Below are 16,399 nucleotides of genomic sequence, written 5' to 3'. Positions count from 1 at the left end.
TTGCACCAAGTTAACTGCTTTAATCACATGCCCTGCTGGGTTTTTGAGTTGGGAATATACATCATTGAAGAGGAGGTCATGGACTGACCCGTCACATCAGACTTGAACACAGGGGTGCCACAAAGAATGCCAAACGTCAGTCCTCTCCAGTTACCAACAGGAGCTATGTTTCACTTTTGTGAATGGTTTTAACAGTAAAAAGTTTATCAGTCCACTTAGAACTTGTGAAGTGTTTTGACGCTTAAACACAAAGAATCACTCCTACGTTCAAACGATGCGGCAGCAGGTCAGACTAAGAGATGAACTCACAAGGCAGAGAAATGAGAGCCTGTGATGTTGTGTGTCACCATTTTAGATGCCCATCCCCCTGGCAGTTGGAATGTGCATGTCGTTAGTCAGTATTACAGACTGACTTTTCATAGCTGCAACAAAGGTAATATGATACCTTTGCAGTTGGTCAACAATGTCTAGATATAGTCACTAACTGAATAAAAATCAGTTTTTATAACTACTACAAAGAAATGTTCAAAAGAATGTTATCTGCTTTCGGATTTCTTATAAATTACTTCAAAACAACAAAGACATATGCACTTTATTCTCTCTAACACAACACACAATATGCCAATCCAGTAGCCTTCATCAAGCTGCTGAGCCTGCCACAAATGTAGCCTCATTGGGCCTCATTCAAAAACAGCTTACGCACAAATCTGTGCTTAAACCGCGTCTACGAATGTTTGACACACAAATCCGGGATTCATCAATATGTTGTTACCAAGATTTGTTCATACTCTGCGAACTTATAAAATGATATTTGCCAACCCTTGGGTGCGCTACAATGACATCCACATCCACACACGTCATGACAGTGCGCACATTTGAGCAACTCAAGGTTTGTTGGATGTGCTTGGACACAGCCTCTTAATACACCTGAGAATGCGCAGAACTGTGTCAGCGTGCTGTGTCCTGCACAACATATGACTCATAGCATCACCTTACCACCCGGAGCAGAATCAAAACCAGACAGGCAAGAAGACAGGCTGCAGAGCTGGCTTAATGTAGGGTCTTAAATAAAAGTTAGAATGCCTTATTTCTAAATATAAACTGAATAAAGTTGTGCAATAATTAACTCATTTTTCTAATTCCTCTTTTTTTCCTTGTCATGCACTTATTTATTTGTGAGGACATCCAATAACTGTTTTCTATTCCTGTCGCAATTTCCTTCACTGCATCCAGGAGAGCCCGCTGATTTTGAGTAACCTCCAGACTCCAGGAAAGAGGACTGGGAAGTGGTAAGAGGTCGTCTGCCCATCAACCTCCACTCCTGCATCATCCAAGCCTAAAATATGTAAATATGATCATAACAATTGTGAAATAAATTACCTCTGGTGGATCTCATCACTTTCTCCCTCATTCTTTGAACAAACCCCACTCAATGATGACTGTCTAATAATTGCTGCAAGCTTCTCATCCTGTCAGATCTGCTGTTCCTTGCCCATCTCCTTTTTCTTTATGTTTAACATCTGGTTATTGTCAAAATTGTGTAAACTCATCACAAAGTTGGTTACATCAGATACATTTTACGTTATGAAAGATTTTGAGTAAGAAGGTGGGGTGCATAATCTGCAGCTCCTCCCTCAGAGGACCTCCCTCCTGCTTTTGTTCACTCCCATCCCACTGAGGTTACATCACCCTCAGAGAGCTCCACAGTTCACTACAGATAGTCAAAGGCTGCAATCAGTGCAAAGTGAGACAGTGTGTATGAATGAGGACATTTCTGTACCTGTTAATTAGTCTTTTATCCTGCATTTGACTGACGTGTGGTTCTCTACCTTTACCTGCTTGTGCATCTTCAGCAGACGCATCTGAGGAGCAGTTTTGGACACTGTGTCATTTCAAGAGTGCATCTTGAAAGCGTGACCAAAATGAATTTTGATGAAATTCTCAGCCTTATTGGAGGCTTTGGGAAATTCCAGAAGACTTTGTATGTATGGATCTGTCTACCTCAGATCTTTCTTGCATTCCACATGCTGGTTTCTGTCTTCACCGGGGCTGTTCCTCCTTATTTATGCCGCTCAACCTGGCCCTCAATGGGTTTGCCGGCTACTTCAAACTTCAGCCTTCTGACCCCACCCGATGGCCAGTCTGAGTTGTCATGCAGTGTCCCCTTGAACCACAGTGATGCTGCTACTCTTGGTGATGGACATCCTACTGGAAGCTGCCAGGGAGGCTGGGAGTACAGCAACAACACTTTCAAAAGCACCATAGTAACTGAGGTAAGTTACTCTTTGATTTAAGATTTAGGTTTTCTTGTATCTAAATTTTCACTTGATGTGTTTAACATACTGCTTAGGAATGTCTAGGGGCTTAAAATTTCTGTTACTTTGGACTGATATCTGAGAGAGGGTTAAATAGGACGAGGGTTCAGAGATAGACCCCCTGGCAGTGCAGGCTTCTTTTGGGTCCTCCTATATTATCTGCCCCCCTTGCCGTGTTATAACACATGAAACTGCAGGGTGGTTACATGAGTGATACGAAAAAGTAGTGACCACAGTAGGTGTACATCAGGCAGGACATCTGCAGTTGATTTGGAGACATAGTAATCTTTCCACTCTGTAACTGTGGACCCTGGAAGGCCAGGGCTCTGTGGATAATATCAATGACTTCAAAAGTTTAAACAGTAGCTTGCTCTCAAACAGAGCAATTCACTTATTTACCACCTCATCAAAAGTCTTCTACCTTTGCCCAACTCTTTTAGGCTGAGTGACCAAACACAGGATTCTGAAATAGCTTTTACATTTTGTCCTTTGATCCTTGCAGTGGGACCTGGTGTGCGACAGTGCTAGTCTAAACAACATGGGCTCCTCCGTCTACATGTTTGGTCTCCTTGTTGGTGCTGTGTTGTTTGGGAGCTTAGCTGATAAGTAAGCAATCTATCTTCAGAGTACCATCTAATGTATGACATAACTCTGAAGTCCTTGTTCCCTGGTTTTATTTTGTGTGTAGAATTTTGCATTGGTATAATTATAGTTTTGTTTTGATGGAATGATCGAGTTTCTTCTTGTTCCAGGTATGGTCGCAGGATCATCATCCTCATCAACCTGGCCATACAGGCAGTATTTGGGGTTGCTGCAGCTTTCGCGCCAAATTTTTACATGTACACTGCCTTTCGATTTATAGTTGGAACAACCATCTCCGGTGTTATCATGAATGCCTTTGTTCTAGGTCAGTGTGCTGTACAAATGTATGCATTTTTTTTCTCTGAATTTACAAAAGAAAGATATTCACAAATTCACAGCTAAGTGCCTAACAGGTTGTGAATATCGGTAAATATGTGAATTGTGGATTGACATTTTGCCTTTATGTGACAGTCAAGATGAACAAAAAATGGGGGGGCTATAATTGACAGAAATAAGATTGTGCTGACATATTAAAAAGTTTGAGTACTCTAACAGTTTGTTGTGCTTATATTAATAAGCAGGATGAGACTACTTATTTTTAATCCACAGCATTTTGAGGTTTTGGTGCATTATTACAACGTAGCATATTAACTGGTCACTCAAACCATTATTGTGACGCCTTATGACACTGAATTGATGACAGTTTAAAACCTTATCAAATGTTAACATACATTTTATCTTAATGTAATAGCCCAATATACACTTTCAATGTTGTTATTGTGTGTACATTCAGTATTTTGATGCATCTCTTGTCATATGTATGTTCCATACAGGCACAGAATGGACCTCACCAAAGCAGCGAATGCTCGCTGGTATAATAACTGACTATTTCTTTGGTTTTGGCTACATTCTGCTGGCCGGGGTGGCATATCTCATAAGAGATTGGCGAAAACTGCAGCTGGCCATTTCAGCTCCTGGCTTCCTCTTCATCTTCTACATCTGGTAGGTGAACGGCAGTGTGACCCTTATTTGATACAGTGTGTCCAAAAAATAGGCAAAAATTAAACAGTAATTTCAATGATAAATGTCTTGTGATTGTGGAGGTCTATAATATATGACAACCGCATTTATCCCCTGTGATTGAAAACAAAAGGTGTAGCTAATGCTCATTGTATGTTAGGTGCCAATCGTTGCATGCCAGACAAACTGTTCTTGATAAATCTAATGATTTAATAATGACTGTATTCCATTATAGGTGTTCCAGCATTATTGGGACACCTGCCCTTTTTCATGCCATTTCTAATCAGTTTGTCTAAGGTGTCTATCAAAGCGTCCCACTGGAGCACAGTGGATCACATACTAGTTTTTTTAAGAATGTTATCAAAGCAATTTATCTTTTTAGGGTGTTGCCAAAGTCAGCTCGCTGGTTAATGGCCAATGACAGGGAAGAGGAAGCATGGGTGCTGATCCAGAAAGCAGCGCAGATGAATGGGAAGCCCCTCACCAAAGATCTGGAAATGTGTCAGGTACAGCTGCAACAAGTCAATTTTATTTATTCACTATGAAAAAAAAATTTTGCTGATGTGCTCTGCCACATGCAGCATCTATTACCCTTCTGTCTGTCCTGGGAGAGAAATCCATATGGTTTTATTTCTATCTTTAATCAAGAGTGTGGTTTTTCAGTTCGCTTTACTTCAATGCATCCCGTGCGGGCAGTTACTCTAAAGGGAAACATCGTCACTTAACCCAAAGTTTAGCGGATCACCAGCAAAGTCAAGGACCTCAAGCAAGTTTTTTTTGATTTCAGTAGTTTCATAACTGGATTAGACTTTTGAGTTATGTGACGTTGTTTCCCTTCAGAGTAACCCCCCACACAGGACACACTGAAGTAAAGCGAACGCGCCCGCAACGAGGCAGGGATCATATCATTCATTTCATTACTTTTGATAGGGGTTGTAACACAAAAAACTCCAAGCGCACAGGAGAAATCCAAGAGCAGACGATTCAAGAGCGCACAGAAAGCAGCCGGGGTGAGGAGATGGACTGAAGCCGGAGCTCGGGAAATCCGTGCGAGCAACAATATATCTGCGGTTGCAAGCACACAGCATAGGCAGAAGAAGAGCAAATTTAAGTGCAAACAGGAGCTATTTCAGTGCAAATGCAGGGTTTTGATGAAAAGTAATGCACATTCTGAACACAAATTCATCAAGTCATGCGTTTGAACTGAAAGACTACGCTCTTGATTAAAGATAGGGGGAAAAAAATTCCATAGATCCCTTACATGTGACTCTCTCTGAGGTTTTACATTTTTTCCTTGCTAAAAGGTTTTCTTTGGTGTTTTTTCTAGTCAAGAGCTAAGGGCAGAGGATATCACACCTTGTTTAGTCCCGTGAGGTAGATTTTGATTGAGGAATATGGGCTACACAAATGAAAGTTGCTCGTTAAAAGTGTCAAAACAAGTAACGATCCAGTTTTGAGAATGTAAAGAGTAGAAAGTATGTATATTTGTGTTCAAAATTAGGGAGTAAAGTAAAAAGTCGTCAGGAAAATAAATACTAAAGTAAAGTACAGATACCTGAAAAATCTACTTAAGTACAGTAAAAAGTATTTGTACTTAATTACTTCACACCATCATCAGATCTCTCTCATTTTCTCAAGTACAGTAATGATGTCTTTGTTATTTGTTAGATTACATCTCTGGTTTCGGCTGAAACTAAACAGACAAACAAGACAAACAAGAATTTTGGGCAGAGTTCAAACATGCCATAGTGAGAAAACTTTGACACAGTAGCAAAGTCATTTCAAAACAAAACAAGACATAACAAGTCCGAAATAGAAACAAATTAAATACAAATACAAAAATCCTAATAAACAAGTCCAAAGTCCAATATCCTGAAATACAAATTCAGAACATTTCAAGAATGCCCACAAGGTAGGCTATATAACCTTTACAGGGACTTGTATGCCACCTTTTTGGCATGCAAGTCAAGCTTTACTCTCAGACAGCACCTATACAGGCAGCTTTACCACTAAGTACATTTTAAAAGGAGTAGTCCTTCATCACATACAGAGCTAGACAACAGCAGCTTCTTTCTTACCAGAACCCTGCAATTTAGCTAAGCTACTATGAGATTTGGTTTAGCTGATTAACTACACAAGATGTTTAAACATAATTGTATGACATGTTTTCAGCTGACTAGTAATAACAGAAAAAATATTTAAAAGCTATGAATGCATTTATATCATGCTAAAAGGGAAATCACTAAAATAAAGTAAGAGTGATAATGAAAAATGTAATGTCAGATTTGTATTTTTTTCTAATACAATCAAATTTGACTGCTTATCTTACACAATTCTTCTGTTTCTAAACAATGTGTTTGAACTTGACAACAGTTATCATCAATACTTGTGATGTCATGAGTCACATTTAGCGGTGAGGTCACCTTTTTCCACATCCTATCTGAGGGGAGGCCACCGTCTCTAAACCTTTTACAGTCTTCCTCTGCCTTTCCCCGTAAAAGTCCAGAGTAGCCGTTGTGAGAACACAGCAGGAGATCCTCCGCAGTATTCACAGCAAGCAAGTGGGGGTGTTTTAACACTCTACAGATGCAACATTTAAATTAAAAAAGAAAACAGATATTTCCATGTGAAAAAGTGGAGCCACATACAGGAAGACAGGAGTTACATCCTGCCTCTGCTTGCTGCAACACCCCTTACCTGAATCCTGGTGGCTGAGCAGAGAATCCCCTGCATGTGCATGTGTGACAGGCAAACTGCAGAAAAAGTCTGTCTGACTGACCCCTTCACTGAGAAATATTGACAGCTCCCTTCAAGTGAGTCTAATCTGGTAGTTTTTTTTATTTTTTAAAAATAAGTGAAGAGGTCTTGAAATCACAGAAATCTAGTGAGGCCCGTCAAACGCTGACAGCCTCAGGACCAACTTGTGCAGTGAGAGTTAGATATCAGTGTGACACAAGCTCTCAATCAGTCAAACTAATGGCTGTGGCTAAGTCCGATGAAACAGTTACCACTTTGAATGCATGTTTAGATCACTGATTATCATTTCAATATGCAAACCACTGAAACAGCCCTGTGTTCGATTCACTTTATAATCCTCTCTCCAAAGTCTCCTACTCACTCTCTCATTCACTGTTTCACCAGGTCTATAAAACTGAAGAGAAATCAAAGGTAAAGAAAACACACTCTTGCATAGATCTTGTTCGAACGCCAAAAATGAGGAAGCAGACGTTGATTGTTTTTTATCTCTGGTGAGTATTACACTGTATATCACATTACTCTCTATATGCATTAACAATACATCCACATGGGTATATCTGAAATTACATGTTTCTGTATGTTTTGTCCTTACATTCTATGACAGTGTTATTTACAATACAATTGAGCTGTTCAAAGTTTTTCGTTTTGGAAGATATTGCAATGAAAACTGGGCTTTGTCAAATAAAGATATAAGCCTGGCGCTTTTATCCAAAGCGGCTTATAATACTGTAGGTGCATTCAACCATGAGGGAACAAAACCAGTACAACAAGTATCATATAAGTACATTAGCTGTGAGATGTGTTTTTTAGCCTGCGGTAGAAGATCCCTCGCAGTGAGGGAGCAGCAAGCCGATCTACACAATCAGGTTGTTGCAGCAATGTCGGCGGTAAGGTACAGTTGGCTGTCGAGTGTCACACCCAGGTTCCTTAAGGTCGGGGTAGGGGATACCACAGAGTAAATGTAGATAGTCAGGTTATCGGTGGGAGAGCCCTCCCCTGGAAGGAAAAGTAGCTTGGTCTTGCTTACATTCTGGGCTAGGCGGGTGTTGTAGATGTTTAAAGGGTTCCTCCTTGGGTCATGACCCACCCCAGCTTCACAAAATTTCATGAAAAATGATTCTGTACTTTTGAGATAGTTCTGCAGCTGTGTTAGTTGCTTTTTCACAGCCCAATGCCTATTGTGAAGAAAACCAAATGTTAGATGTTTCAGCATGCTCACTGTTACACTGTTCACTGGTTTCATTCAACAACTATGTTAAAACTTTCTTAAGTTTAAGTTTTTGGTTTACGGTTGATCACCTAAGACCTCAAGTTAAAAAGGGAGGATGACAAGGGGAATTGCAGTTCAAAGTTGATTTATCATGGTTTCTGCAGTAAAAACAATCATAATGCAAAATGAATAATAATGCATACTAATGAATACTGATAATTAACTGAAATTAGCACATTAATCAAAGATGCTGCAAATAAATAACAATAAACATAACATTCTTCCATTCCATTGGCACATGGCAGGGAGTCAAAGGGTCTGCTCAGGTGTGTGGAAGCCTTATAAAGATTGCTGCACCTGTGCAGAGTTGCTGTCTTGATCTGGGAGTACTGTTTGTGTCCAACAGGAACCACCATTTAGTTGGCTCAAGGGAATTCACAGCAGCCGCCCCCACAAGAGTCCAACTGCTGAGCCAGGGAACAGAATTCCTTGATACTGTCCAGATGGTAATAAGGGTAATGGGATGAGACGAGAAAAAAACTCTGGTGTAGGCCCACTCCTGAATTCAAAGATCCATAGATCTGACTCTTCCATCTGAACTGAGATTGGCCTTTGTGATCTTACCAATAGACCACTAGGCTCGGGGCAGTTGAGGATCCAAAACCAGTCCCACATGGTTTTCTTTGAGGCTATCCATTGTAGCAAGCCATTTGCTCCACACTCGTAAACTGGGAAGGAAGTTACGAATGAACTGTGATTAAAACCGATCCGCCATAATTTGACTTTGAAACCAGTGGCCCATGGACTCTGGAGTGTAAGTTACTTGAGGTAGTGTGGAGTCACCACCGCCCCATGAGTAACATGTTTTTGAGTAAGTGGGTCCAGGTTCGCCACATCTGAGGATGTATAGCCCAAGGGTTTGGAATTTAATATTCCTTCAAGTCTCCCCTGCAAACCAAAAGATTATGTTTAGCTTGTTTTAAAGAGTCTTCATTCATCTTCTAACTTTGGTCTCCAGTTTAACCAGTTTTGTTGCCATGGCATATATTGAAGTTGCTGCTGTATAATCATTAAGGTGCAGTGTGAGATTGTAAACAGTCAGGAATTTAACTTCAATTTTATAAAATCCTGTATGTGTAAATGGTTTTCCTTTAAACAAAACAACACAAAAAATGCCTGACAAAGAAGTAGAACATCCGACTAATAACCACAACAGCTTCTAAATGATATCATGCTGAATACCAAACAGGTCTGTTCATTTTACTAGAGTGGAAGGGTATGTTAAAGAGATAGTTCACCAAAAAATGAAAATTCACTCAATATCTACTCACCAGCCGATAGAGGGTTGGATGACAAAACACTGGAGTCTCAGGGGTAAACAGCGTTGCAGCACAATCCAATACAATTGTGTAAGTGGTGTCCAGACATATTTTTCCGGACTCAAACATTTCACCCACCCCTCCATCTGCATAGTGGTGAGTAGATAATGAGTGAATTGTCCTTTTTCAGTGAACTATCTCTTTAAGTCTCTGTTTAGGACTTGAAAATGCCTTACTTTGGCCCCATCTGGTGGTGGTGTGAAGAATATTAGTGTCAAGCTACTGATATTTTTATTGTGAAGGTCTGTGTTCTTCTTCTTCTCTGCTTCATCACACCGCTCTCTTCATGACAAACGTATGTCCTTATATGGAGAAATAGAGGCGTGGCAGTATGCTAATTACAGAGAGAGGACAGCGCCTGTCAATTTAGAATGATTCTGATTCACAAGCATACGCAAGCTGGTGCTGGTACGCGCGTGTCAAGAATCCTGCAGGGATTTTGTGCACGCACTTATTATGTGCGCAGAGTAAGAACATTTCTGCACACATGAGGCCCATTGTGAGCTGGGACAGTGACAGTGTGTTTTTTATATGATCAGCTATGTGACTGGCATGGAATCTGCCTTCCAAAATGATGTCAGTTCCCCACCTGTCTCAGGTTTGTCAACGTGCTGGTGTACTACGGCCTGTCCCTCAACATCTCCGATTTTGGGATGAACATCTATCTGACCCAGCTGATCTTCGGCCTGGTGGAGATGCCTGCACGCACCATCACCCTGTTCACCCTCAACCGCTCCCGCAAGATCTCCCAGCTAGCTTTCCTAGCTGTGGGCGGCACAGCCTGCCTGCTGACCATCTTCATCCCCAGTGGTATGGACGCACATCATAACGTCATAACTCAGGAAACTACAATATATCAGTGAGAGCCAAATGTAGTAGATTTCTCTCACTCAAACATTTAAAGTGGTTGGTTGGATAAAAGCTAGTTTCATTATTCATGTTTTTTTATTTCTACTGTCTGTGTGACTTTTCCTTGCCCGCTCCTCTAGAACTATCTGTCATCAAAACAGTCCTGGCCATGATTGGGAAGTTTGGAATCACAGCCTCTCTCTCCATTATTTATGTCTACTCAGCGGAGCTGTTCCCCACTGTAATCAGGTGAGTAGGCCTTCATGTTAGTCAGCAAAGCTCCTGACCCAGAAATGTATCTCATCGGTATTGAAATAAATTAAATCAAATTTTATTTGTATAGCACCATATCATAATATACATTATCTCAAGGCACTTTACATAGAAGGTCAAGACCTTAAAAATGAATCGAGAACCCCAACAGTTCCCACAATGAGCAGCACTTTGGTGACTGTGAAGAGAAAAACTCCCTCGTTAACTGGAAGAAACCTCCAGAATCGGACTCAATGTGGGCGGCCAATGAGCAGAGTTATCATAATAGAGAGGATAATCTAATTGTTGGAAATGTCTAGCCTTTTCCTCAGCAAATGTACATATTTAGACATTCATCAGATAACAAGCTGTACCAATAAAACTAAATTTCATTAAAGACTGAATGGATGGAATGGATTTATTGTATTGGACTAGTTTTAATCCAGTCAAGTACCCTCAGACATTGTTTAGGCCCTGTCCCTTTTTTGCATACTTTACTGTGTAGATGACATTTTAAATCATCTACACTAAGTAACTCACTCTGACAAAGTAAAAACAGGTTTATAGAAAGTTTTGCAATTCTATTAAAAATCAAAAACTAAAGTCTGGATCCTGACAGAGTAAAAAAATCGTTATTCTGTATCAGACACACAAACTTCCTGTGAAGACACCACTCGTCTGCTAAGCTGCGACACGTACTCTCCTACATGTGCTAAGGTTAATGTATACAGCAGTCACAATGGGCTCAGCAGGACTACCTATATGATGACACCTTTTCTAAATTATCTGAAGAATGTTTTTCTGCAAGGCCGTCATCAGATCATAAAATCAGCCTACCAATCAGGCACTACGGAAATCTCACATTAACAAAGCTACTCTCTGATATTGATGTCAGTATTAGTCCTCAAAACTCTTATTAATGGGATTCTCTAAGTGAACATTGCAACAAGAGTGATCACAATCAAATATTGAGCCACTGAGAATAGGGAGAAAGTCAAAAGTCTTTTTCAGCTTTGTGTTTTTTGTCATTCTCTATCACCTTTCACCACAGAAACACTTGGGCTGGATCAGGAATTTCTTATATAAGTTACGTGTCACTATATCAAACCCAGGATGCAGGTTCTACTGATTTTGTTGCACTTTGTACTTGCTGGTTAGCATCATCACAGATCAGATGTTTCTCTGAAGAACTGCTGTAGTTACTTGGAGACAGGGCGCAAAATAAACGACGCAGATGCAGTAATGATTTGCCATTAGGTTCAGACTCAGGTCTGTCTTTCTTCTCATTAAACTCTAATTTACAGACAAAATGGGATCGGCCTTGGCTCCGTGTGTGCTCGCACTGGAGGAGTCCTGGCTCCCATGATGTACCTGCTGAGGAGCATCAGTCCTCACGCTCCCATGGTGCTTTGTGGTCTTTGCCCCCTGCTGGGCTCTGCCCTCACCTTGCTGCTGCCTGAGACAGCCAATAAGCCCCTACCTGACACTATAGAAGACATAGAGGGACCCGACCTCAGGTCTGACACCAGCACTTTTATACATTGTTTTGAAAGGGTCAGTTCACTCAAAGTACATTAAAAAAAAAACCTCTAGTGGTATGAGCCATGCTGCAGATGTGTATTTGTTTTTTTCCATCTAAGGCAACCTATTGTACTCATTTTGTTGTTGCAGAGTATTACAGGGAAAAAAAGGAAATATTGGGTTATGAAAATGTTTTTGGATGAGGCAGATGATCTACCTAAAGAGATGCTTCTGTGAATTTTCATCTCACTGTATTTTGGGGGAGACCAAAATCTCAAAGAGTGATATCTGGAAACTATCTGCACAGAAAGATACCACGAGGGGACCAAGAGAATACGTTGTTGTTTTTTGTCATTTTGGTGAACTGATCCTTTACATGTTGTATGTTGTTAATGTTAATTAGAGCCATAATGTAGCATTGACAGGTAAAATAATGAGTAGAAACCATATGTTTATGTTCTGTGTACTCAAATATTTTGTGTATGAATTGGGGAATTAATATAATAGACGTGTGGACTTGTTTACTTACTTTGGTACTTAGAACCTTGACTATGACTTTACTCACCAATGATTTTTTTTGTGCCCAAACCTGGAATTTTAACTAACAGACAAAAGATTATACTGCTTGGTTTAGGTAACCAAGTAATCAATTTTAACTGAAAATTGAGTACTAGATATTTTGAATAAAATCTTTTCGTCTCTCTCTGTCAGTGAAGAGGATGGTGGAGTGAAGCCAGTTATCGTTGAAACATCTCTGATGAACATGAACGCCGTCAGCACCAGGATGGACTGACAAACAACGGCAACATCAGTACGAGCTGCTACATCTCATGAGGCGTGCATGTTTTTCAGTACTCTACCAAAGACAAAACTCTGTGTGGTTTTGTGCTGACTGAGCATTTTGTGTATATTATGTGTCTCAAAGTTTTTTGCTGGAGGCAGCGACCTGCTGCTGCAACTGGATAGAGATTGGTGAGCAAAACACTACACTACAATACACCTGATATAACTTTTGCTGCATTCTGATTCGACTGCATTGGTCAATCATGTAAATGCGAGCGCTCTCAGGCCTGTTCCTCCAACTTGACTGCTTGGACACAGGAGGGGACCAGTGCATCCCTACTGTGGTTTTAACACAGGACAATGTCACTAATCCTCAGTGTTGGACTTCTGAAAAGGAGAAAAACATAGGTTTAGACACATACTGCATTAGGTCTGAACCCTAAAGGCAGCTGCACATAAATGATTCCGGAGTGGCTTCTCTACTCAGTCTCAGCTTGGTTGTGTTTTGAAATTTGTAGCTTTATCGGTACTACATGTACAGTAAATCTACATCCCTCTCCGTGCAATAAGTTACTCATTTCTTACGCAAACACACCCCCACTACCTGTCTGATGCTTACTTTGACATGATGCACACCAAATAAAACACTTCTGTTTGTGTTTTTGTCTTGTTCATCCATGCACAGACCACAAACTATTACTATTACTGTTACTATGACTGATTTCTGTATGCTTTTGTTAATTTTTACTTGTATATTTCTGTCATTTAAAATGTATGTACATAAACTGCCTGACACTAGCCAGACACTGCTGTCTCCAGGTGTTGGAGGCATACTGTTTTTCCTCTATCTCTAGTTTTGAGTTTACAGCGCTTTGGGGTTTGATTCAACACGCTACTGCAAACACAGAGGCATTGTCAGAGGTTTTGATAATCTGTACTAAATATGCAATTCTTAACACTGTCAAGTGAGAATGGAGACTTAGAAGGAAACTAGTGTCACAAAGTCCAGATAATAATTAAAGGCTACCACAGTTTCTTTTTCATGTTTGGAAGGAGAGGGTGAGGTGAGGGGTGTTCAGCTGCAACATGCAATTTTAACACTAGACATCACAAAATTCTACACACTGTACCTTTAAACAAACCTTGGTTACAATTTCCACGCAGAAATGATTTGGAATTTTTACTTGGAAAATCCTCAAGTAAAGATTACTTACTAGTAAGAATTGATAGATAAAGAATACTTAAGTAGATTTTACTGGCAATTTTCACCCTTAAGAATAATATGTACTCACATTTTGCTTGTCAATTTTACTTCGTCTACCTTTGTATCTAATTTTGAAAATATTTTTTTAATTATTTTGTATCCAGATGTTTATAAGTGATATTTACATATTATTTGATCTACTTTACAGCACTATTCTATGGATTTGTTGCATGTTTAATATGAGCTAGTTTTTGTCAATACAATTGCTTTGATGTTAGACTTCAATAAAACATGAAATAAAAGATGTTTTTACAGAACAACACCTTTTATTCCCCCTCCAACACTGATGCAACACATCCTTCTTACACATGCGATCTGGTGGGCATTAAAACATTTCTTAATCAGTGCTAGCAACAAAACTTCAGACTTTCATTTTAAACACTTCGTCAGACTAAAACATTTTTAAATAGGACATGTGACCTTTCTGATGCATTTTACCCCTAAACAGTTAGATAGGATTATTAAACACTGTTTCTCTGTAGCAAATACAGTCACTATTGATAAGAACCTCATATAATCACACATCAAATAATCCAAACTAACCCTTTAATGCCTTTAATGAATATTTAAGCTAGCCTGCAATGCTTGCATGTTTTGTAACCAATGCCATAACAGAATGAACAATCTTTTAGCCATACAATGTGGCCTCATGCTCAACAGTCTCATCAATTTCAAGAGCTTTCAGAAAATTACTCAGACAGTCTGACTAAACAGACAAATGCATACATCTGCAGAGCTGACAGTATCACTGTAAAATGCAATAGCTTCGTAAGAAATACAGTACAGAAATAAAGTAAGTTAATTCCCAACAAATTTTGTTCTTATAGACCTTTGAGCAAAAGGTAAACCTTTGCCAGTCATCAAGGATCGCTTTTCCCTTGATGATGATCAACACAAGGTCAGGGGTTGGCCTTCCTCTGCTGCATTTCCTTCAGATGTTGAAGTCATGATGAAGTCCTCTTTTATGGCTTCTTGAGAGAAATGTACCTAGTAGTCCTTCATACATTTCTCAATGCAATTTCTGAAGGGGACATATATAATTTACTATATTTACTATTATTAGTAATATTAATGAAGTGAAATAAAGCTAATAAAATGATGAGTCATTATTGACATATGGATCTGATCAGGCTAGGACTATGATCGTGTGTTAGTTTGAGGCTGATTGGACAATGCACAGAGGAGTTATAATAAATCCCTCTTTTTCGGCAAATCATCTAAATATGACGCCATGCCACGGTCAGACCATAGACCATAGGACATAAACTTAAAAAAATGAAGGTAGCTCTAATCCCCATGGAGTTAAGATGACACTCACTGAATTTAAAGTTGATCTGATGAAAGCTCCAGGAGGAATTCGTTCCAATATGTGTAAATTATAAAAATGGTCACTTAATTCAAAATGGCCGATTGCCTGTTTGGCATAGCATATCAATCCAAGAGAGTTTTTTGTACATAATGAAATGACATATGTCCCTACCGATTTTTGTACATCGGTCAATTATGATCCTAGGGCTACTCTTTAGGGGGCACTATTCAGCTATTCTGCCATGCCCATTCTGAAAAACTATAAATGTCTTCAGAGGGGGGCTGTTGTTACACAATGCAATTTGAGGGAGATTGAACAATGTACACTGATGCTACAGCATTTTCGTGTCATGGCGACTTGTTGAAATTTGACACCACGCTTCTAACATGGTGTTCGACAAAAAAACTCAGTTTCCATATGACTACATCATCAATCAGTGTAAGACATCCGGGGCGCTGTGATTGCAAGTCATGATTTCTGTGTAGATGTCATACATACCCAATTGGACCATGTATGTCCGAGATACAACAACCTCGTGTTTTGAGGGCGAGTCATCAAAATTTTACACCATGGTCCGACCGTGTTTCGAAAACTCAAAAATTGAGGTAGTTTTAATCTCCATGTTGTCAAGATAATACTCACTGATTTTGAAGTTGATCTGATAAAAGCTCCAGGAGGAGACCATTATAGTACACAATGTGTAAAATGGCCAAAATTGCCACTAAATCTGAAATGGATGACTTCCTTTTGCGTTAATCAAATTGGTTGCAGGACTTTTTGACAGATTTGCTTCATTTAAGGAGGCAGTTGAGCCGCAACCCTTTCTTTTCACCAGGCCTGATGCGTCCGCGAAGTTTGGTGAGTCAAAAATGAGATTCTATTCTATTCTATATTATCATCTACAAATTATCAAGTATTTTGCTATAAAAAGCTGAATTTTCAATGGAACTAAGCATTGTGTATCAAAAATACACATCTAACATTTGTAACAATAACATTGTCATATGGTCGATATTCTCAATGCGGAGCAGTGAATGGTACGAGGTACAGGGAAATAAAAACATTTATTGTGATTGCTGAACCATGTGATACAGTACAAAACCTTACTGTTAAAAACAGAATACTCTAGTCAGAGACTGATGGCCATCCATGGGAGTG

The 16,399-nt window shown here is 39.6% G+C and overlaps 1 protein-coding gene and 2 long non-coding RNA genes across 3 annotated transcripts in view; 1 reads left to right on the top strand and 2 right to left on the bottom strand.

Moving 5' to 3' along the window:
* Positions 1 to 14,124, top strand: part of LOC109632301 (organic cation transporter protein) — a 22,720-nt gene extending 8,596 nt beyond the window's left edge. Inside the window, exons 2-12 of the mRNA XM_020091514.2 lie at positions 1,234 to 1,345; positions 1,854 to 2,273; positions 2,818 to 2,921; positions 3,068 to 3,222; positions 3,731 to 3,899; positions 4,300 to 4,423; positions 7,059 to 7,165; positions 9,862 to 10,073; positions 10,253 to 10,361; positions 11,669 to 11,881; positions 12,597 to 14,124. Of these exons, the coding sequence (XP_019947073.2) occupies positions 1,923 to 2,273; positions 2,818 to 2,921; positions 3,068 to 3,222; positions 3,731 to 3,899; positions 4,300 to 4,423; positions 7,059 to 7,165; positions 9,862 to 10,073; positions 10,253 to 10,361; positions 11,669 to 11,881; positions 12,597 to 12,678 (1,626 nt within the window). The 5' untranslated portion in view covers positions 1,234 to 1,345; positions 1,854 to 1,922 and the 3' untranslated portion in view covers positions 12,679 to 14,124. The remainder of the gene's footprint in view (positions 1 to 1,233; positions 1,346 to 1,853; positions 2,274 to 2,817; positions 2,922 to 3,067; positions 3,223 to 3,730; positions 3,900 to 4,299; positions 4,424 to 7,058; positions 7,166 to 9,861; positions 10,074 to 10,252; positions 10,362 to 11,668; positions 11,882 to 12,596) is intronic.
* Positions 1,203 to 2,757, bottom strand: LOC138405507 (uncharacterized). Its single transcript, XR_011239272.1, has 4 exons — positions 2,718 to 2,757; positions 2,002 to 2,227; positions 1,781 to 1,862; positions 1,203 to 1,336 (listed from the first exon to the last, which is right to left on the bottom strand). It is a non-coding gene; the product is annotated as an uncharacterized lncRNA (long non-coding RNA).
* Positions 13,556 to 16,399, bottom strand: LOC138405508 (uncharacterized). Its single transcript, XR_011239273.1, has 2 exons — positions 15,884 to 16,399; positions 13,556 to 14,953 (listed from the first exon to the last, which is right to left on the bottom strand). It is a non-coding gene; the product is annotated as an uncharacterized lncRNA (long non-coding RNA).

The sequence above is a fragment of the Paralichthys olivaceus genome, chromosome 19 (assembly GCF_024713975.1).
Source record: "Paralichthys olivaceus isolate ysfri-2021 chromosome 19, ASM2471397v2, whole genome shotgun sequence".
Lineage (NCBI taxonomy): Eukaryota > Metazoa > Chordata > Actinopteri > Pleuronectiformes > Paralichthyidae > Paralichthys > Paralichthys olivaceus.
Note: the sequence above shows the minus strand (reverse complement) of the source record. Positions and strands in the feature narration are given on the sequence as shown.